The following is a 23,255-nucleotide window of genomic DNA, read 5'->3' as shown; positions in this document are numbered from 1 at the left end:
CCTTGATATAATCTAGAGAATAATATGAACTTTAGTCTTGATATAACCTGGAAATTGATTTAGAATTGAAAAATGAGATGACAAATTGAATTTATTTGAATATTATTTACAATTAACGCTAATTATTATAGTAACAGAACATAAACTTCTGCGACAGTATTGGATTTCCATCCTCCGTGACGTTTCGCTAGTTGTCTTTCGATTTCATATCCGAGAATAATCGATACTTGCGCTTTTATAATGGTACAATGGTGATTTCTCATTGGCTGAACAACCGAACTATAATGAATAGGTGTACTTTAGTGAGGTGCATTAAAGGGCTGCTACCAGGTGTATAATTACTACATTTCGGCATGGTCGAGCATAAAAAATAATAATAGAGTAGTACTATTACGGAAAAAATGTAGAAACTATACCTTTAATACATAAAATATCCAACTTTTATAAACGCTTATGAAATGAGAGACGAAATTTGTTGGGGCTAATTAAGGAAATTGTTTGTGGCAATGGCGTACCTTCCAGCAATGTCTTGTGCCATTGGGAATGCACCAGAAAATGTGTTTTAATCCACTGCTTAATTATATGTTAATATTGTCTGCCTATAAAATAAATTTATGAAGATTATAATCACAGTTCTAGAGACGAAGTATATTCCATGTACAACCAAATCTGTGTCTATCGGAATTTGTGATATTACTTTACTACTTACTGATGTTAGAATATGAAGAATAAAAAACCAGGAAATGTCACAAAACAGTAGTATTGAGATAATAAAGTTTTAACACCTGTGACATTCCTGACGTTTATCCAGTGAACATTATCTTATACAGACATTTCCACATTTAAATTCTTTGTGATTGGATCGTCACCATGAAGTCGCAAAAGCGGCACATTCCCTGTTTTTTCTTCTTATCCTTGATATATGTTGAGCTAGAGAGAGTCGCCAAGCTTTCTTAACAACCAGCGACCTGTTTTAAGTTCCAAAGAGAGTAATGCAAACCCTCAAAACAGGTGCAATGAAACTTGCTGAATCACACGGACTTGAGGGTGGAGTCCACAGGTAGTTTCTGCATTAATTAAAGTTTGCTACATGCAGAGCTAGGCAGTATTTGAAATACATTTGTATTTTGTAATTTGTAAGAATTTTCGAAAGTATTTTGTATTTAAATACATAAAATTGATGTAGTTTGTATTTCAAATACTTAAAATACTTTTTTTTCTTCTTGTCCTTCAAGTTTTGGATTTGGATTTGACGAATGAACTTTTGTGTTATTTGCCTATCCATTTCAGATCTGCTAGTTTTCTTGCCACAACTGATACCCTTAATGCCATAAAGAAATCTCCAACAACATCAAGGATCCATCACCCAACACTTGCTAAATGGTCAGCATTTTGGAATGCGTCTAGGAGACCCAAATCCTCAGAAATTATATCAGATGTCTTGAAATATTCATCAAAGTTTCCTTGCCGAACTCGATGGAATTCTCTTTATGACTCAGTCTCTCAAATATTGCAATTCAAACATGATATAAACAGGTGTAACAGAGAACTGCTTAGCTGGTTTCACACACATATTCTGTGTCCTCTTCTTATCATTTGGTGAGGCAGTGTCAGAGAGCCATCTCATCTTCAATGGCAAAGGGACAACCCTGTGCACTCTAGAGAATTACCCAACAGTGAAACAAGCTTTTATAAAGTATAATACAAGTTTGTGTACCTCTGCACCTGTAGAAAGACTGTTGTGCTTTGCAGGATTTATTCATTCACCAGCAAGGGGATCCTTATCTGATAAACTTCTCGAGAAACTGTTTTTTTTTTTTTAAAGGGAGCAGTAATTATTCATATGTAGCATAATTTCATTGCTGTCTGGGAAAAGGAAGAATGTTCAGTTACAGTGTTTGTATAAAATTTCGAGGTAAAAATACGTTTAATGTTAATATAATATTTTAGATTTTCAGTAATAGGCTATTCTTATTTCTTTAGGCCTTTATATTGTATCGAGTATTTCAAATACAAATGTATTTTGAGTATTTGAAATACAAATGTATTTTGGTTAATTTTTTAAAAGTATTTTGTATTTGTATTTCAAATACAATTTTTTTAAGTATTTTGTATTTGTATTTCAAATACTTGGATGTCAGTATTTTGCCCAGCCCTGGCTACATGACCTGCAATAGAATTTGTGCAAACGAAATCGGAAATTTTAGACAGACTAATATTTACAATTTAGCAACAATGCCATTCAGCTTAAATAGAGCAATCCAGTTTACCCCAGATTACGATATGGAAAATAGTTAATTTCAGAGGAAACAGGGAAGGAGTATGCCACGGGATATATATATATTTTTTTTATATATTTTTAGGGAAGACCTTATAATATTATATATATATATATATATATATATAATATTATAAGGTCTTCCCTAAAAAATCTTGCTCTCCACCCAAGCAAAAACTGAAATGACGCCCCTGTACCTACTTATTATTAACAGCAATACAAATGGGACAGATTTACACAAGGTGAAGTTTTATTTATTTTATAAAGTCATTACCGGTAACAAGTAATCTAATATCATGTGTGTGCACCAGTCCAGTGTTGTTTACTGCCGTCTTCAGTGTAATTATATTAACAGCATGTCAAATAATTTATGCCAAAACAAATAATCACAAACTTGCAGTTAAGACTGACTGCATTGTAGTAAGCATGATCGTTTATTCTTTGTACCAATTAATCTGGGCTGCTTGAAGTGGAATCCCATTGGTCATCAATCCACTCTACTCTCCCTCTTTTTGTAGTTCACTGTTGTAGAAGTTAAGCAGCTGATAAGTACCGTAAGCTGTTTGTTGCATTTCATCATCTGAAAACCTATCACGAGCGTACACACAAAGCTGCATTTGCTGTCGCAACTTCTGCAGCCCTGCGCGCTACTTCTGGCCTGTGTGTGAACGCGATGCCACACAGCACATGTGATAAGTTAGGGTGCGGGCACAACATCTCGTAACACGTTTGGAATCACTGGGATAATCTAGAAAATAAAAGACGACGTGAACACTGTAAAGCTATAAAACCACCTCCCCGCCCCAAAATGTCCAGCAGGATGACTTCAGCTCCATCACTACCAGCCTATGCAGAGGCTGTCAGCTATTTCTCACCTAACCCACTCTAACCTTGTTACAGACCTCGGGGCAAGGTGTCACAGTATTTGGAACTATGCCTGTCACTTCAGTAGCCCGTCCCTAACCTTGTCGCTATTTCACATCGTACTTAATCAGCAAAGATTCCAATGGAATCTCCCCCATCTCAATCAACAGTGCGATTATTGTCATTCATTGAGTTTCTTTTAAAGTTTTTCTTTCATTTTAGTCTTGATGTATAAAATACTGCCGTCCTTCCTAGCTAGTATTAGAGACTACAATATCTTTGAGCAGCTTCGCTACAGATCATAAAGATGGAAATACCTTTACTGATTTCGATATGAGAATGAGGCAAGCACGAAACTCAGGGCAGTTGTTGTTCTGTGTACCATTGTGCCAAGTACATGTGTTTGCAGCATCTGCCATCCTTCACATATGTGCTCCAAGGCCAGCAGCAGCTGTTTCTCTTGGTGACTGTTCAATGACCTTAGCAACAGCCACACTTCTCGAAATTCAGCTGTGTCCCTCAAAATGTGAAAAGGTTTACACAAATTATTTTACTCTTCAATCCTTTCAAAATAACTTTAAGCATCACTGTCGAATCATCTCAGTACGGGTGAACTTAATGAATCTGAATAATTACAGGCTAGCGTGCGTGTAGTGCACTATAAATACTCCGTTTGATGCGCTTATCGCCACACCTCCCAAAAGAAAGTGTGGTAACGGAAAAGTTCGTTACTTTCTTCCTTCACTTGACACCAACATGAACATTTGATTTTAAGCATTTCGGTATGGTACATTCTTTTGGCACTATTATAGCCAGAAACTTTCGGATCTCTGTAAAAGCCATTACGATTTTCGTAAGTTTAATAAAACGTAGTGAAGCTCGGAGCAGGGTTGGAAGAGTTTTATCTGCATTATTAAGCTATTTCTCTAGTTGGGCTTGGCCAGCCTGCGCGTCTTGGTGGCGTCGAGCGCCACGCTGTCCTTGGCGGCGCTGGCGGCGGTGGGGCGCATGAAGCCCCGGCGCGCGGGCCCCACGCTGCTGCCGCTGCTGGACGAGCGGCTGGCCGCGTTCTCCTTGAAGCTGGTGCTGACGCCGGGGGCGGGGCGGGGGCGGCGCGCCGTGGGGCCGATGCTGCTGCCGCTGCTGGACGAGCGGCTGGCCGGCGTGGCCACCGCCTTCAGCTGCGCCGGCCCCAGCGGCTTCTTGGCCGGGGCGGCGGCGGCGGGGGCGGCGGGGCGGCGCGCCGGCTCCTTGGCGAGCGCGCGGGCGGGCGGCGTGCGCGGCGCGTGCTTCACGGTGTTGACGGAGGCGGCGCTGTTGAGCGACGAGCGCGAGGAGCGCAGGCTGGTCCGCGAGCCGCTGGCGACCCGCGCCAGGCTGGCCTGCGAGTCCGTCTTGCGCAGGCTGGCCGTGCGGCGCGGGATCACGCTGGCGCGCGCCTCGCCCCTCACCGAGGCGCTGCGCCCCAGCGCTCTGGCGGGGGCGGGATGGGGCGCCGGGTTGCTGCTGCTGCTCCCGCTGCTGTCCGCGCGCGCCACCCGCGCGGGGGCGGCGGACGCGTGGGGGCGGCGCCGGGGCGAGTCCACCACGTCCGAGGACGTGCCCGTCTCCGACGCCAGGCTCTGCGTCTCCTCGAAGCCCTCGTCGTGCAGGTCGTGCGCCTTGGGGGCGGAGGCGTGCACGCGGATCTCGGGCACGTGCTCCACGAGGCGCACCCTCTCGCGGGGCCGCGGCTGGTCCAGCGTCTGCAGCTCGCGCCGCGTCGTCGCGATGTTCGCCAGCGCCTCGGCGGCCACGGCGTCCTCCCCGGGCGTGGCGGCGCCCCCGCGGTACTTGAGGCGGTCCTGCCACTTGCGCAGGCGCGCCGCCGTGTCCTCGGCCGTGGCGGGCGCCGGCGTCTCCGCCGCGCACACCGACGCCACGTGCAGCGTGGCCGGCCGCACCACCTGCTTCTCCGACACCAGCTCGGGCGACACCACCTCGGCGTCGCGGTCCGAGCTGTAGTCCGACGTCTTCTTGTAGCGCCGCGTGCGCCGGGCCGACGAGAAGCGGTCGAACTGCCCGTCGCCCAGCGTCTCCTCCTCCTGCAGCAGCGTCGCCCTGCGGCGCGTGGCGGGCGGCGTCTCCACGTTGTCGGCGTCGATGTCGGCCTGGTCGTCGTGCGGGGTCCTGCGCAGGCGCCGGGGCACCGTGGGCGGCGGCTCCTCCCCCACCAGCGAGCGCCGCATGTCGCCAGGCACCTCCGCCGCCTGCTGGTGCTCGGCCGGGGGGGCGGGGGCGTCGCTGGGGCGCCGCAGGTACAGGGTGAGGCAGTCCTGCTGCTCCGCTGCGCCCAGCGCGCCGATGATGCCCTTCCGCTTGCACTCCTCCTTGATGGACTGCAAGAGCGCAGAGCAATGTTACGATCCGTGGCACTGCTGAGCTGCTGCGGCGCAAGTTCTTACCAGAGTCTTCAGCTCAGGACGGCTAAGTGCATCAACATGTACTAACAGCAATGCCTCCAATTCGTTGTCATGCAATTTACCCATTAAGCTTCACAGACGCCAGTTTATTATCGCTGTCACTAGATAACTCTGAAGTATGGCAGCATGTAACAACGCCATATCAGAGTGTCTGAAGCAACGTGCTGTGATAAGAGTTTCTGACTGCACAAAACGTGCCATCAATTGACATTCATTGGGGAAGGAAGGCTGTTTATGGGAATGAATGTGCTCGTAATGAACGAAACAGTGTTGGCCTCTCAATGGCACAAAAGCAGTCCGACTGATGGCACCCATCGCAATCGTATCAATGAATTCATTAGAGGGATTCGCCGCATAATGCTATCAGTCAAGTGTGGCATGTAACAGTGCGTGTGACGCATTAATCGCATAACTGGGATTCCAAAATGCGCCATCAGATTTTCATCTGTTCCCAGAACTAAAAGAACATGTGAGAAGACTGCACTTCGTTTCTGGTGATGCAGTGAGGTTGTCAAGTGAAATATTCCATAGCAACGGTATCAAGAAATAGGGAGAATGTGTTGATGTCAACAATAAAGTTGTAGGAAGTTACCACTTTTGCTTTACTCAAATAACTATAATCATTTTCAAATAAAAGAATAGGAGGCATTACTCTTAGTACGCCTTTCTACAATTAAGCGAATAAATAGTAACATCATTTTTAATGGACATTTACTCATGCATGAATCCAGGATGACCACATATTCTAATTGAGGACCGTTTTTGCAAAACTTGCTAACCGCAAAATTTGAAAAATTAAGATTTTGATGGATTTGTTAACATAAGGCAGGCCTCTACATGATGTTGAAAGCGTCTTAGTAAAATTGGGTTATTTCTCTTCATTGTAGTGTGTCAAAGTGTGATCGTTTTTTCAAAACTTGCTTTCTGCTATAAGTCAGAGATACAGCAAAACTTGCTTGCCATAGTGTTTTGTCTTTCCTGTAAAATTTAGTTTTTTCAGTTAGCAAGTTTTGCAAAAACGATCCTCAATTTCGTTTTGATTTTACCACTTCTCCTTGAGTGCCAATTAACTACCTACCTCAAGTCGAACCTAGCATAAGAGACCTTCATGTCATTTGGCTGTAGTGCCCACTTTCAGCTGAGATGCCACTAACAACTAACTTCTGACAGTAAAAATTTTACCCTCTGGTAGAAATTGTTGTTTAGTTAACTGCCCTAAGATCAATTTCAATCTCATAAGAGACACCAACAAGGTATCACTCATGAGGCAACTAAGCCAGGAGATAATGGGGTAGTATTGGCCAGTTCCTTTCCCCCTCCATTGCATAAATCGCTGACTTGCTACATATTACACTACTCAGAGTTCAGATGCATACAAACAATTGCTCTTCCTCTGACACGTATCGTCAAGTGGTGTGGTTGCCACATGTGCCGTGCAGTTTGCCGTACCTGCAAGGGGTTGGGCGCCGTGTCCATGCTGCCACGGGAACGAATGCGACGCAGGCGCCGCATGTCCAGCTCTGTCTCCTCGGCACTGTTCGGGACGTTCAGATTCGACTTGCGCCAGGGGGACTTGTCCTTCACTGGCGTCTGGGGCTGGGCCTCTGCAACACACAGTGATATCAGCAATGCAGCTTGGACAGCTTTCAACGCGCAGTAATACGGGACACTCGACACTGATTTTAGAAACTGAGTTTTGGTATAAATGTTCCATCACGCTTATTCATGTTATCTTTGACCAGATTGAAACAATACAATTAAATTAAATTAAATAATATTATTGAAAATAAAGTATTATTGAAAATAAAGTACTCAGTAGATAAACTGAACAAAATGAATTGAAAATGTACTTACTTACTAGCTTTTAAGGAACCCGGAGGTTCATTGCCGCCCTCACATAAGCCCGCCATCGGTCCCTATCCTGAGCAAGATTAATCCAGTCTCCATCATCATATCCCACCTCCTTCAAATCCATTTTAATATTATCTTCCCATCTACGTCTCGGCCTCCCTAAAGGTCTTTTTCCCTCCGGCCTCCCAACTAACACTCTATATACATTTCTGGATTCGCCCATACGTGCTACATGCCCTGCCCATCTCAAACATCTCGATTTAATCTTCCTAATTATGTCAGGTGAAGAATACAATGCGTGCAGTTCTGTGTTGTGTAACTTTCTCCATTCTCCTGTAACTTCATCCCTCTTAGCCCCAAATATTTTCCTAAGCACCTTATTCTCAAACACCCTTAACCTATGTTCCTCTCTCAAAGTAAGAGTCCAAGTTTCACAACCATAAAGAACAACCGGTAATATAACTGTTTTATAAATTCTAACTTTCAGATTTTTTGACAGCAGACTGGATGATAAAAGCTTCTCAACCGAATAATAACAGGCATTTCCCATATTTATTCTGTGTTTAATTTCTTCCCGAGTATCATTTATATTTGTTACTGTTGCTCCCAGATATTTGAACTTCTCCAATTGAAAATGTACCCTTTGTGAAACAGGTTCACCCTGCTATAGATCAGGGTCACTTCTCTGAAGAACTGTTTGTTCTGAAGCATTAAGCATGAAATGCAGCACAAGCCTCAATGAAAATGATTTCACAACAAGCATCGATTTCACTGTCGTTATAAGCCACTTGTTTTCTCGTCAGTCCACAGCGAGTTCATGCGGAGATCGATCTCCCAACATTTCCATTTGCACCGAAAGATACATAAAGAACTTTATAACTTTTTTAAATTTGAGAGCTTTTCGTCAACACTTCTGAACAGATCTACCCAGGCTTCATCTAAAAGTTTTGACTTAAGAATTTGCATCAATTCACTACCTTCTTTGAAATTCAGAAAATTTTCCACAATCATGATCTCAACAAACAAGTGAGAATCTGGTAGCAGTTTGCTTCGTGGCATGTGTACATTCAGTGTCACTCCCAATGTTGCCAATGCAGCGAATTCCAGTGTTACCAACAGTGATGAAGACTGATATTGAAAGATATAGCACATAACGTTCCCAATTTTGATTTTTCAGTCACTATTATTCAAATAGGGTCAAAAACATGTCCTGAAGACCTCTTTTAGGACATCGGAACAAATTAACAAAAAAGGGATGTTCCGTATTTTACGGAATGTATGGGAACTCCAACATGTGAACAGCTTATTATATTGTTATAGTGGTTAGTACCACATTATATCGAGAGCGTGAAGACAAAACTGTAAGTTTAGAGTAGAGCCATATAAATATGGAATAATTTTTCCTATTTTGTCTATATAACAACGCAACTTCTTTTGATTCCTTCTCATGCCCATTCTAAATCTCAAACAATTGTTTTCAAACATAACTAGGTTCAATAAGAAACATTAAAGATTATATATTACAGTTATATGAACACTAATAAATATAATTATTAAAGAAATTAGTAATAGTCAGACATGTTTCGAAGATGCTTCTCCATCTTCAGTGACTATTTACCACGATGGATGGTCAGGTGATCGAACCGCGTTGTTGCTTGGCTTAAAGGAGACTGACCTAAAAACCTCCTTTAAGGTTTTATTAAACCAATTTTTTTTATTTGAAAGTTGTATTTTAAGACGCACGTCGTAGTAAAAATTGACCAATTTTTCTTCACTAGCTTTTTTCATAACGAAGTTCAATTAAAATATTTCAATAATGCAAAGCCCTTCTGGCATGATGCTCTCGATAAAGCTGTAGTTCATTAAGGGCCATTTATATAATAATAATTATTAATAATAATAATAATATAATGATACTAATGATATTATAATGATGATAATAATAATAATATAATGCCAATAATAATAATAATAATAATAATAATAATAATAATAATATAATAATGATAATTATAGTAATGATAATAAGATGATGATGCTAATGATAATAATGATGAGGATAATGCTAATAATAATAATAAAGATAATAATAATAGTAATAATAAAAATAATAATAGTAATAATAAAGATAACAATAATATAATGATAATAATAATTATAATGATGATAATAATAATAATAATAATAATAATATAATGCTAATAATAATGATAATAATAATAATAATAATATAATGATAATAATAATGATAATAAGACGATGCTAATGATAATAATGATGAGGATAATGCTAATAATAATAATAAAGATAATAATAATAGTAATAATAAAATAATAATAGTAATAATAAAGATAATAATAATATAATGATAATAATAATTATAATGATGATAATAATAATATAATGCTAATAATAATGGTAATAATAATAATAATAATAATATAATGATAATAATAATGATGAGGATAATGGTAATAATAATAATAAAGATAATAATAATAATAATAATAAAGATAATAATAATAGTAATAATAAAGATAATAATAACAGTAATAATAAAGATAATAATAACAACAACAACAACAACACATGGAGATACACAAGGCAAGCACTGGCACAACTTCTACAGTGCTGAAGCGTTACCTTCGATGGCCTCCATGGCCCCCACGACGTCCGTCTTCTCGATTGTGGGGCGCCAGTCGGAGTACACACGCTTGTACTGCGTATTGGTGGCCTTCTCCTCGGGCAGTGTGTCCAGAGTGCTGCTTCGGCCTTCGTTCTCTGCACCAACAACCAATTGAGTTGGAGAAAGTGATGCAAAGCTGTTGTTATACTAAATACCATTTTACAGAATTGCGACATGAGTATTGAAAGAGAGAAAACGAAGACAATGGAAGTGCTAGTATGCGAAAAATTGTATGAGCAAAGTATAATACATAGAAAAACTAAAAAAATTGTCTGCAGACCAAAGAGATTCTCAAAATTATTTTCGAAAGGGAAATTGACTCCTGATGTACATAACATTGTTGGTAAACAGGAGTGAAGCATGGCGCATTAGAAAAAGGAGCAACAAAGATTAACATCGGCGGAGAAGGGATATGAGACAAGCCGCTTATGGTTTGTAAGTGCAGTTCGAATGTTCCAGAACGTTAAGGATGCAAACAATTTCGTTATTCAGAATTGCACAGCCTAGAATGGACACATCAGGTCGAGAGGATGGTGCATGGCAGAATCAAGAAAGAAAACTTTTATCATATTATACTGAAGGGAAAGAAAAATTTAGGATGGTCTAATGGGTTGTTATGATTGCAGAGGAATGACTCTTCCCATCTTTATCTAATTTTTCCGGGTTTTCCCTTTCCTTCCCATTAGAACTATCGCATAATTCTGGAAACCTTTCTGCTACCAATCTATCATTCACATTAAAAAAATGAGTTACTCTCATACAAAAGTATTCATATGTGAGAGTGAATGCAGCTACCAAACATAGAAACTTAATCCCATCTAGAATTCCTTTTGGAGCTCTTGTTATGGTCCAATGTTCACACCTTAGCCAAGCATGGGAACTGCCGTCAGTCTGTAAGGTGTTCACTGAGTGTCTCTCTCTGCATAAAGATTGCTAGTTAAATTGCAATCCTATCTATACCCGTGATTATTATCTCTCCAGGTATCTTACACACAAGGAAAAAGATTTTAAAAAGTAGGAAAAATTTATATTGACTGGTTTTACTATCTTAGAAGTTGTGACGAAAGTAAATAAACGTCTGAATATCTCTCAAAGACCAACAATTTCACCATCGCGGTTACCTATCACATTCGGTATTACCAGGATTGCGCATCACAATATGACTTAAAAACTCTTGAAGAAGGCGTTGTGACAGCACCCACCAACACTATATGCCAAAACACAAAGGACCAGCACCTGTCTCAAATATTACACTACAAACAGTAAAAGATGCATTCATAGTGACCCTGTTTACCAGAGTCGGCTTCCAGAGAGCGGCGATTGCTCTGCACACGGCGCGAGCGGCGACGCAGCTCTTCAGTCTGCTTTTCTTCCTTCTCGTTTTCCTGCAGCCAGGCCTCGATCTTCTGCCTCCACGCCCTGCACACAGACAACACCGTTCGTAAGACACTTCACCACCTGCAATCCCCAACTTGTCTGCCTGCACACGTCACTTACTTGGGCTTGTTGTCTCCTTCCGGTGCAGATGGCAGCAGGGGGGATGGAGAGCTGGGGCGCTCCCGCTCACCGGAGAAGTCTGCAGTGAGGAGGTCTGGGCGCTTGCGCCCCCCACCCCGCGCACGCCGGGCCCATGAGCGATCTGTAACATCAACATAGATGTTGTAATGTAAGAATTACCGAAAATCACGAAGTCATGTTCAAAACAGCATCAGATGCTCACCCAGACTGCCCCACGACTTGCGCTCCCGGCTGCCGTCATGGCCCGAGGACCTCAGAAAGTCCATGAGGTTGGAGTCATCCTCCTCTGAAGGGACTCTGCTGCGTCGACGTCTGAGGCTGCCGTTCGGGGTCACGTCTGAAACAACAAGTCCTGCTAAAACAACTAGAACAGCGCAAATAAATGTCTGAAACAACAAGTCCTGCTAAAACAACTAGAACAGCGCAAATAAACGTCTGAAACAACAAGTCCTGCTAAAACAACTAGAACAGCGCAAATAAACGTCTGAAACAACAAGTCCTGCTAAAACAACTAGAACAGCGCAAATAAACGTCTGAAACAACAAGTCCTGCTAAAACAACTAGAACAGCGCAGATAAAGGTCTGAAATAAGATGTCCTGCTCAGAACTAGTACCGGTACAGTTCAAATAAAAGTCTAGCAATGGTTTTTAATTTACTGAATATGGCGACTGTTCGCAATTAAATTGGGCCACTGTATTATTAGTTCGAGTGCTGGGATGGCAAAAATTTTCCCCTAGAATGCGAGAATTCACTTCAACTATAATCGCGGTAAGTCTAGAAATGTTTAAATTTATGAAAACCAAAATTGTTTGAAATACGAAGTATTGACCTAACTTGTATCCCATTCAATTTATCAGCACAGCTCAAAAAAAAAAATATATTTTTAGACAAATAAGTCCCAGGTATTGTATTAAGCGTGGTGTAAGTTCTTTGTGTGTTTGCATTGCGTCATGCAATACATTCATTACTTCAGAGCTAAGCTCCAAGAGTGGAGTGAAAGCCTTTCAGTGTCTGTAGGTACAGCCGTTTTCAGTTGATTGGTAGTACTGAAAATCACTACAGTTCGTAAATTTCTATTCATTTGTAGACTTTCCTAAGCATCCATTGCCATTTTTGATTACTGACAACAGAACTAGAAAATAATATAAAATATTTCAACATTTGCACTTTCAATAACATCAATCTTCTAAACAGCGATATTTCAGAAATCACAGTCTAACTTATAAACATCATGCCTGCATCTAATTCAATCATCCTTTTTGAAAAGCGATAACATCAGACATCAAACTACAATTCACAGCAATAACAGAAATTAGAAACATCAAATACAACACGGAAAACCAACTGACTACAAAAAGACATCAAGGTAAGAGGACAAGAAAAAGACTACTTTAACATATTTTGTTAAACATAGGAACACCAGATGCAAAGTGGACAATGTTATAAAGGACAGATTAGGACAGCTGCTTGCAAACGAAGATGTTTAAGTATTTATTGAATGCAATATCTACATGACATTTGATACATTGTCATTTGTTTTCCGTGCAGTAACTGCCATGGTGATTCAGTGCTGGACTCATAATCCTCTAGATCTGAGTTCGATCCCCAGCATGCCCCAGTCTAGGACTTGTATTGTAAGCAACACAGGGGTTTTCTTTAGGAGTTTCGTTTCCCCTGTGGCATCGCAACAAACCTCCATCATCATCATCATCATCATCATCATCATCATCATCATCATCATCATCATCATCATCATCATCATCATCATCATCATCATCATCTCATATTGGCTGTAGCACTGATCAGCTTCCTATCGTGCACACTGGCTTCGTATGGGTGGATGACGAACAGTCAAGTACATGCCATTAATAAATAATAAATAATAATAATAATAATAATAATGATGATGATAATAATAATAATGATAATAATAATGATGATAATAATGATAATAATAATAATGATAATGATAATGATAATGATAATAATAATAATAATAATAATGATGATGATGATGATGATGATGATGATAATAATAATGATAATGATAATAATAATGATAATAATAATAATCATTATTATTATTATTATTATTATTATTATTATTATTATTATTATTATTATTATTATTATTATTATTATAAATCTTCTGCAAAGTTGTTCTTCAAATGTTTCCAGTTCTTGAGCTTACCAGTACAAAAAGCGCGCGCACACACCTGAGGTAAATGTGACCATACAAAAAGAAAATAAGAAATGGCAACGCTCATATTAAAAACAGACACAATATTCGAACAAAATATTCATTCTCATGCACTCTCTATGAGCAAGGACCAAGTAGCAACATCTGAAAGTTCAAGCAGGGATGGGAAAGCTCTGGCAGTTTTATATTAATATATCAGCAAGGCTAGAGTCACTTCTTTAATCAAGGGAGTAAACTGGCCATGATTCAACATAAGGCCATAATGTGACACTTGTTTACTTAGTTAACCAAATCAGTTTGAAGACTTGCGGTAGTATTCCATTTTTCCAAATACAAAGTATTAAAACATACAGCTATCTTCTTGCGTCATTTGCAACCAAGAAATCAGTTTATCTTGAACTATGTGTGCACACTTGGATGTTATATACCAAGACTGAATGGAGATGGTGAATTGCTGAGCACTGGCATTTGTAATCTAATATGACAATTACTTTCATTGAATAGTATAATAATAACAGGTACTGCCTATTTAAAACATTCTCCTGAACATTTGCTGCTTGACAAGTGAGTAACTTACTTGAGAGTCATATAAACCAGGACCTTTCATAAATACGACAGCAATATTAGAAACAAGCACGACATATGAACAGATAGCCCTTATATGTGAATCTGCACAACATTGATGACGTGTACAAGCGAAGCCAGATATTTGACTTCATGTCTTTTGGTAATAAATGAAAACGAATGTTTAACTTTTATTTATGTGGGCAGTAAATTATTTAATTTTATGTAGCCTATGATAGTTAAAAAAAAAACAAAAACAAAAACAAAAAAACAAATATATATTATTTTAATGTACCGAAGTAGCCTACATATGATATTTCCATGCAGATATTCTGCGTCATCATGTGATGAAAGAGTAATGGAACGGAGAAAAATTCTCTTCAGCGCTCGGATTTGATATGCGTAAATCACTTCTTGATTTAAGACGGTGCTTATTCCGTCGGATCCCGGCCAACTAGTCACTCATAACGAGTGCACCTCAGCACATGTGTGGACTTCAGTCCTACGTTCATAGACATCTATGACGTAGTGCAGAGGGCGGCCACTAGAGGGAACCCAAGAGTTGGAACTTAATCTGAGACGATTCTGTCCGACACCGGGATGGGTATCCGGTGTGGCTTAGTGGATAAAGCATCAGCACGTAGAGCTGAAAACCCGGGTTCAAATCCCGGCGCCGGAGAGAATTTTTCTCCGTTCCATTACTCTTTCATTGTAAAAAAACAAATGCACACACATCCGCACAAAAATAGTTTCCATGCAAGCCAGATTAAGACATAGTTATGTAAGTTACATTCTACATGTTTCTGCTCCAAGACTGACAGGATTCATCTCATTATTTGGGGAATGGGAAAATTATTGCGGAACTTGACAAAATGGTTCATTATATGACCACGTGTCCCATGAAACACACAGAGACAGCAGGTCCTTGTGTTACGACCACGGATTGTGTTATTCGGTGTCAGACAATGAGAAACGTGTTCTCTTCACCACAGACCTCGTACTGGGTTAGTGACACAGACACATGCGTGTGTGTAATGACCTGCACGGACGAGGCAGCTTCGGTGACACAACTGGCGGCCTCTGTCACCTGCAAATAGGCATTCTGTCAGTCAGAGAGAAAAACTCAAGTAATGTTTTAAGCTCAGAACACGTGGCAACATCTGAAAAGTTGTGTACAGAAAAGTGGACTGCATGCCGTGAAGGCCTCACAATGGTGAAGTGTCATCAGTACTGGTAACAGATAAAAATTCATGATGGTGACAAATGCTAATGTATGCATTACTGTCGTGAAGCCAAGATACAGCAGTACTGGCACTTGACTCATTTGCTGGACTGCCATCTTGATGCCATCCTCAAGAAGTTGGACATCGTGAGATGAAGCAGAGCATTTCAGACTCTATGAACAGGGTGTGCAAAACTGATAATCGTCTGACTGTAGCTGATGAATAATAATAATAATAATAATAATAATAATAATAATAATAATAATAATAATAATAATAATTTGTCACTGACCAGTATACGAGGCTGTGACATCGTCAAACTTCAAGCTAGTTACCGGTACAGGATGTTTAACCTACAAACTATAGTCCCATCGCTCTAATTTCAGGCAGCCAATCGCGTTGCAGGTCGGCTACATTTAAACGTGTGCGTCTTGTGATTCACTTATGAAGACGTTATTCATTTCTTAAGGCTCGATAAATGCTTAATATAATCGCCAGCCATTTTGGCTTTTTTGTTTGCGTTTGCAGAAAGCACACAAAGACGTTATTTGCCGCTCAATTACAGTGCGTTTGATTTATTATCATAGGAGCTACGACATGATAATGTTTAACGGTGTGGCAAATAGATTCCTCGTATGGTAGCTCGGCAACGAAAGAACAAAAATGGCGAACGATACTACGTACCTAGACTTTATAGAGCCTTCACTTCCTAAGACGTAAGCGAAGAGGCGGAGTCACGCCGGAAATAACAGTGTCGCGACTATAATTCGAACTATATCTTGGATAGTTGATGTCACAAAAGACTGATTATAGGAATGTTGTGAAAGAGTAATGTCTTGTTAAAGTAGACTTCGGACGTGATGTTGCACAGCAACCGTGATGGTCCTGTTTCACCTCTCACAGCATTCCTAATTACCATTTCCTATCATGTTTTTAATTTACAATTTTCTCTCAACTCATCCCAAGCATGTGGTTGTTATATGCATATTGTTCTATAATAGTTTTTTTTTTTTTTTAAAGAATTACATTTCATTGTTGTTGTTTAGTCAACAGCCCAAAGACAGGTCTGAACCTCACAACTACATTTCCCTCTTCAGTGCCTCTTTGTGTAGTCCTTGGAGTAGTTTCAATGAATGGTTTTGTGAGTAGGTGTTGTGTGATGTGATAGATTGAAATGCTGCTTTCGAGTCACTCAGGATAACTGCTTTGTTCAAGGATTTAACGTGGTATAGTAGACAAGTAGAAGGAAAACAGTTTGCATTTATTCCTGTTCCTGCACTTCTGTTTTTATCTATCATTAATCCATCTGTGTATATGTGATCCATTCATCTACAGGGTATTTTTTTAATTGGTTATTTAACGACACTGTATCAACTACTAGGTTATTTACAGTCGATGCGATTGGTGATAGTGAGATGGTATTTGACGAGATGTCGCCAAGGATTTGCCTTACGATTGGGAAAAACCTTGGAGAAAACCCAATCATGTAATCTGCCCAAGCGGGACTCAAACCCAAGCCTGAGCACAACTCTGAATCGTCAGACAAGGGAAGCGCCTCAGCTAACTGGTGGGTCCTTACAGTACTGTTTGTTGTTTTAATTTGGTGGGTCAGTTTATTTTTTATTTTTTGGTGTATTCTAAGAGTTCAATTCTGACAGAAGTAGAGAGCGACTTGGGGGAATCAAGTCACAGGACAGTTTCTCACCACGAGCTGCATATCTTCTCCAAGAGTATTGTACAGAGTCATGAGGAGGTGAAGTGGGCCAGAAAGAGAGGATCCAGTGGAATGTGCGGATACACTAGAAGATTTGCTTCCTATTTCAAAAGTTTAGAGATAAAAAATTTAAATTTACACAAGACTGCAGGAGGAATTGTACCTCAATGTCCAAAAAACTAAGGAATTGAGAACACTGATGAGAAAGGAATAGAGTTGGTCACTCTTTCATTTAGTTACTACAGGAGGAAGAGAAGCCTTGTAGGGTTGTATCCAGTCTGCAGGAGACGAAACATCTCTAAAGGGGATGAGCTCCTGATGCTCTTCATGCATGCGAAAAGTGGACAATCGCCCACCAACCTGCGAACATTTGTTAATCGCTGACAATGACCAGATTTATAACAAATTAAAATCTTTGTAGGATAACAGAACAACTACAAATTGCAACACAGATAAAGAAGAGAAAATGACAATGAATTGGCATATCGTAAGAAAATGCACCGGGCCCATTGAGAAAGCAACATTAGATTGGAGTCGTCACGAACTGATCACGACATGAAACCAGCTACTGAAGAGAGAGGCTGCAGAAACATCCAGATGTAGCAGACAGATCTGAGTGGCGGATGCCTGGAATTACTGATCACGATGGTGATGATAATGATGATTTCTTTTTCTTCAGCTCTATGTGGTCAATTATAGTCCAAATATTTTGAGGACCCAACTACTTCAATTGACACGTTTTCAGCAACACTTGGTAGTCCAAGTGATCGTGCAGGGTCCTATGTCAGTCAGGAAGTTATATTCACAAAACTGAAAATACCGGTACTGCTGGAAATGAGAGATTTGTGAATTGAAGAAGAGAGAGACAGTGAATTATCGTAGTTACTGATGCTGTATGATAGTGATTTGCCTAACGTTGACATAAACAAACGACGAATTCAGACATCTACAAAGCATTCATGTATGAAATGTAATAATTCATGTCACAAGATCTTCTTCAAAACTGACTCATGATACACTTCGTGTCACCAGAGCATTTTGTCAATTCAAAGTTACATTATTTCTCTGTTTACCTGGGGAGTAGCCCTCCTCACGACCCCCTGGCTCCCCAGTGGGCCCAGAGAAGGAGCCCATCCTGCGACGGGCCACGAGTGGCGAGCCAGTGAGTGACGACACCTCCTCCTCTGACGTGACGCAGCCGCCATTGTGTGGCTTGCGGGCACGCAGGTCCTGGCTCTGGGCGAAGCCGGACCGGATGTCGCACAGCAGCGAGTCCACCAGGTTGCTGTCGGACTCGCAGCCTGAGTGCAAAATGGATACGTTGATAAAGCAAAAAGAAATAAACAAGTAAACAGAAGAAGAAATACATTCATGAATGAATAAATAGAAACACGAAATAAATAAATAAATAAATGAGTGAGTGAGTGAGTGATTGAATTAACAATTAATGAAACAATAATAAATCTGGATGAATGGGTCGATGGACAGTTGGATGGACAGCAGTGTTCCAATTGAAGAGGGGAATGCCGGGGAATTTCCCCTTATGTTTTTTCCCTCCCAGCTTCTGCATTCCTGTATATCAATAAACAGGGCATATCAAAAGTACGGTAACACTTTCAATATTTTATTACATAAAAACTACAAATGAAAGCACTTTCAAACACACGTCAGTTTGAAGTCAAACTTCAAAGCTCTGTTTACACCTTACAGAGATTCAATGTGTGAACCACGAGTGACTCGGCAGATGTCCAAACGATAATCAAACTCTTCCCATACCCTTTTCAACATATCCTCTGTGACCGTGGCGGCAGCTTCTCGAATTCTGGTTTTTAGTTCCTCTCAATCACGTGGCAAAGGCGGTACAAACACACGGTCCTTTAGCTACCCCCATAGAAAAAAAGTCACATGCAGTCATATCAGGTGACCTTGGTGGCCACGTCATGAAACATCTGTCCCTTACTCCAGCACGTCCTATCCAAGGATCAGACATCTCCGTATTCAGGTAAGCACGAACTGCATTGTGGAAATGTGGCGGAGCCCCATCTTGCTGAAAGATGAAATCGTCATCGAGATCTTGCCTAAGTTGAGGCACCAACCATTGCTGCAACATGTCCAGATATGAATGTCCAGTCACAGTAGCCTCAATGAAGAAGAAAGGTCCGTACAGTTTTCGTTGTGACAACGCGCAGAAAACATTCACCTTTGGTGAATCACGCTCATGTTCAATGATTCTGTGAGGTTTCTGTGTACCCTCAAACACGACAGTTGTGCTTGTTAATTTTCCCACTCGTATGGAATGTCGCTTCGTCGCTGAAAATTAAGCGGCTGAATAACTTTGAGAGTTTGACTTTAAACTGACGTGTGTTTGAAAGTGCTATCATTAGTAGTCTTTTGTGTAATAAAATATTGAAAGTGTTACCGGACTTTTGATATGCCCTGTATGTCTTAATACTATCAGTACCACATTGGCTGGATAGCGATATTTTCCCTGAAATTGCATTTCTGACAATTTGCTTTTATTTTGTATGCAGTAGTCAACATTTTCTCCTCTAGAATGAATTATCCAGTACGTACGTATCAAGCTGTAAGGTAGAATAGAAAGACTTGCCATGGCGCTAGAAATTCAAATACCATGCAATGCCACAGCAATTGAACAGGACTTTAACAACAGCAATAATACGTCATCATTTTATAATAATAAACTTTAAAGCCGAATATGTTACAATTTATTGATATAAATACTTCAAAAACAAATAAAAAAAAATAGTAAGTGAACAAGAAGGAAAACACGGCAATTTTACTGGAAGCAAGTAAAGAGATAGGTTTGGAAGTAAATCCCGAAAAGACTAAGTCTATGATTGTGTCTCGTGACGAGAATATTGTACGAAATGGAAATATAAAAATTGGAAATTTATCTTTTGAAGAGGTGGAGAAGTTCAAATATCTTGGAGCAACAGTAACAAATATAAATGATACTCGGGAGGAAATTAAACGCAGAATAAATATGGGAAATGCCTGTTATTATTCGGTTGAGAAGCTTTTATCATCCAGTCTGCTGTCAAAAAATCTGAAAGTTAGAATTTATAAAACAGTTATATTACCGGTTGTTCTGTATGGTTGTGAAACTTGGACTCTCACTTTGAGAGAGGAACATAGGTTAAGGGTATTTGAGAATAAGGTGCTTAGGAAAATATTTGGGGCTGAGAGGGATGAAGTTACAGGAGAATGAAAAAAGTTACACAACACAGAACTGCACGCATTGTATTCTTCACCTGATATAATTAGGAACATTAAATCGAGACGTTTGAGATGGGCAGGGCATGTAGCACGTATGGGCGAATCCAGAAATGTATATAGAGTGTTAGTTGGGAGGCCGGAGGGTAAAAGATCTTTAGGGAGGCCGAGACGTAGATGGGAAGATAATATTAAAATGGATTTGGGGGAGGTGGGATATGGTGGTAGAGATTAGATTAATCTTGCTCAGGATAGGGACCAATGGCGGGCTTATGTGAGGGCGGCAATGAACCTCCAGGTTCCTTAAAAGCCAGTAAGTAAGTAAGTAAGTAAGTAAGAACGAGAAGCTTCTCCCCTCTACATTTTGATTAATTCGAACACTGATGGACAGACGGAAGTAGGTAGAGAATTAATAGTGAGACACACAATAGAAGTTAAGTAAATAAGTATGCCAGTATTATGAAAATAAATAAATCGGTAAAGTATCAAATAAACGAACATAAAAAGCTATGGTGGAACTCACTCTGCTGCCTGCGGCGTGAGGCCAGCTGCTCCTCCCGCTGCCTGCGCCGGGCGTTGGCCTGCTCCTCCTGCACTCGCCGGCGCTCATTCTCGGCCACCGCCTGCCGGAATTTGACGCAGAAGCCGTGGAACACCCGGAAGCATTCCTCCAGCTTGAACGTGGCCGTGTCCTCGCAGAAGAACTCCGACAGCGCCTTGCGCACGGACTCCAGCTCCTGCATGTCGCGCTGCAGCCCCGACACCTCCCGCTCCGCCATCTGCGCATCAGGAGTTCGAACCTCTACTGCATCATTCAACCCTAGGCAACACTAACATTGTTCTGGACTTTTCATACAACACTTATTTTCCTAGGTTTTGAAACAGAATAGTAATATGCGTTACAAGAGCGGTATGTTGAAGTTTTCATGTTCGAGGAAAAGTTTGAAAAAGCGAAACGTAGTTGAGCTTTTTTAATTTCCGAGAATTGAAAGAAAACATACCGCTCGTGTATCGTACATTATTTTGTGCGAAGATCGTTTATTATATACCTGAAAGAGGAATTTCTAATTAGTTGCAATGAAATCTGCATCTTGGTTTCTGTTCAATGACGGCAAATTTGCAAAACAAAAATATCTATCTTCAACATTGTTGCTTTAAAATGTTTTCTGTGTTTACTATACTCCAGCAGGGCGTGATATACGTCTGTCGTTTTTTTTCCCCCAGTTCATAAATGCGAACTTAAAACAAACGGTAAGGTTATGTAATGATTTATTTTTCATTTTAATATTTTAACAATATTATTTATAAAACATATTGCAGTAATAACATCGGCATCTGGAATCTTGTTGATTTTTTCACGGCTTCCTTAATGTTACTTGCACCACGAATGCAGTAACTTTAGTGGAGTTGTAGAGTTTACTTAATTTTTGCAAATATTTAAAAACAATAATTAACAGTGCAATTTAGGTGAAATTGCAGTGGTAAGTTTCCAATTTATAATTATTACTATATCGAACGTCTCTAAAAATAATATGTTAAAAGCCTAAAGCAGTAAAATCAATATGTTACTTAAGCGGTAAGAAGAGGGAAATTGTTATGTGTGTTAGGTTGGGAATACTGAATGTGGAATTTTAGACTTTCCGCGGATTGGTTTTGTGCGGAAACCAAGCAAATACACACGATCTCGCACAAAATTTCATAAATTCGCTTACTCATAGAATATTGCGAAGTTAAAGGTGAAGAAGAGAAAGAACGAATGAAGCCGTGTTATTGCACGAGTGCAGTCCACTGGACACGCCGGTTTACATTGTGACAGATTCTACATAGAACACGCGGAAAAGCTAACTTCAAAGACTTCATGAATTAAATATAAAACGCGACGCAGTTTTAGAATCTATTGTAACCAATTTACAAGCCTCTGATGACGAAAATGGCTAGGATGGTTACGACTAAAGGTAATCGTTCACTACATCGTAGCGCACTCCCCGTACGCATCGCACGCAACGGATATTTTAAGTGCAGTGCGTTCACTGTAACGGCTCCACCTCATCGCCTCATCGGATTCCCTATCAGCTGTTTAAAACATGGCGTCGTATACCTTATTTTATTTCAAGGAGTGCAGTTCGGTGGCTCCTTTGAACACCCACTTACAGATTTATGACTTCCTACACAAACAACTCTGACAATTCCATCCTGTCCCCTCGTCCCAACATTGCACAGTTGCCACAATCCTGATGACCTTCGAAATTATGCAGTGAAACTGACGGGATTCTTGAAATTCGGAAAAGATACGGCAACTCTGCCTCCACGTGGATTTGACGGGCACCTGTCAATTCTTCTGAACGAGGGTTGTGATTGGTTACTAACAAGAGAAGACAAGATTTCCGTCACAGTAAGTAAGACATTTATTTATGACAACCAATTAGTAGGGGGCAGTAGAAAGTCTGTCGGCAAAGTCCTTTCTGTGAAACTGCACTCCATGAAAAAAAAAAAAAATAAAGTATGCAATATTGACATTGCTGAAAAGAGAGGAGTTTGGGGTTAGGGCTATTATTTATGAGTGTTAGCGAATAAGAATTTGTAATTCCTTCATGCGTCTTAACTGAAGAGGAAGAAACGAAAGAAATATTGGTTACGTAATATATATGTAAGAAACGACT

At 40.4% G+C, this 23,255-nt stretch overlaps 1 protein-coding gene across 4 annotated transcripts in view; it reads right to left on the bottom strand.

The window, feature by feature from the left end:
- Positions 1-2,506: 2,506 nt before the first annotated feature.
- The window catches only part of LOC138698724 (inverted formin-2-like), a 120,962-nt gene continuing 100,213 nt past the window's right edge, over positions 2,507-23,255 (bottom strand). For 3 of the 4 annotated variants that reach the window (XM_069824934.1, XM_069824936.1, XM_069824937.1), the window contains 9 exons: positions 21,119-21,374; positions 18,435-18,662; positions 15,464-15,511; positions 11,862-11,996; positions 11,639-11,780; positions 11,436-11,560; positions 10,099-10,236; positions 7,054-7,208; positions 2,507-5,520 (listed from right to left, as the gene is read on the bottom strand). In XM_069824934.1, the coding sequence (XP_069681035.1) occupies positions 4,069-5,520; positions 7,054-7,208; positions 10,099-10,236; positions 11,436-11,560; positions 11,639-11,780; positions 11,862-11,996; positions 15,464-15,511; positions 18,435-18,662; positions 21,119-21,374 (2,679 nt within the window). In that variant the 3' untranslated portion in view covers positions 2,507-4,068. The remainder of the gene's footprint in view (positions 5,521-7,053; positions 7,209-10,098; positions 10,237-11,435; positions 11,561-11,638; positions 11,781-11,861; positions 11,997-15,463; positions 15,512-18,434; positions 18,663-21,118; positions 21,375-23,255) is intronic. The other variant, XM_069824935.1, reaches the window with a different exon arrangement.

Source organism: Periplaneta americana, chromosome 4 (assembly GCF_040183065.1).
Source record: "Periplaneta americana isolate PAMFEO1 chromosome 4, P.americana_PAMFEO1_priV1, whole genome shotgun sequence".
Lineage (NCBI taxonomy): Eukaryota > Metazoa > Arthropoda > Insecta > Blattodea > Blattidae > Periplaneta > Periplaneta americana.
Note: the sequence above shows the minus strand (reverse complement) of the source record. Positions and strands in the feature narration are given on the sequence as shown.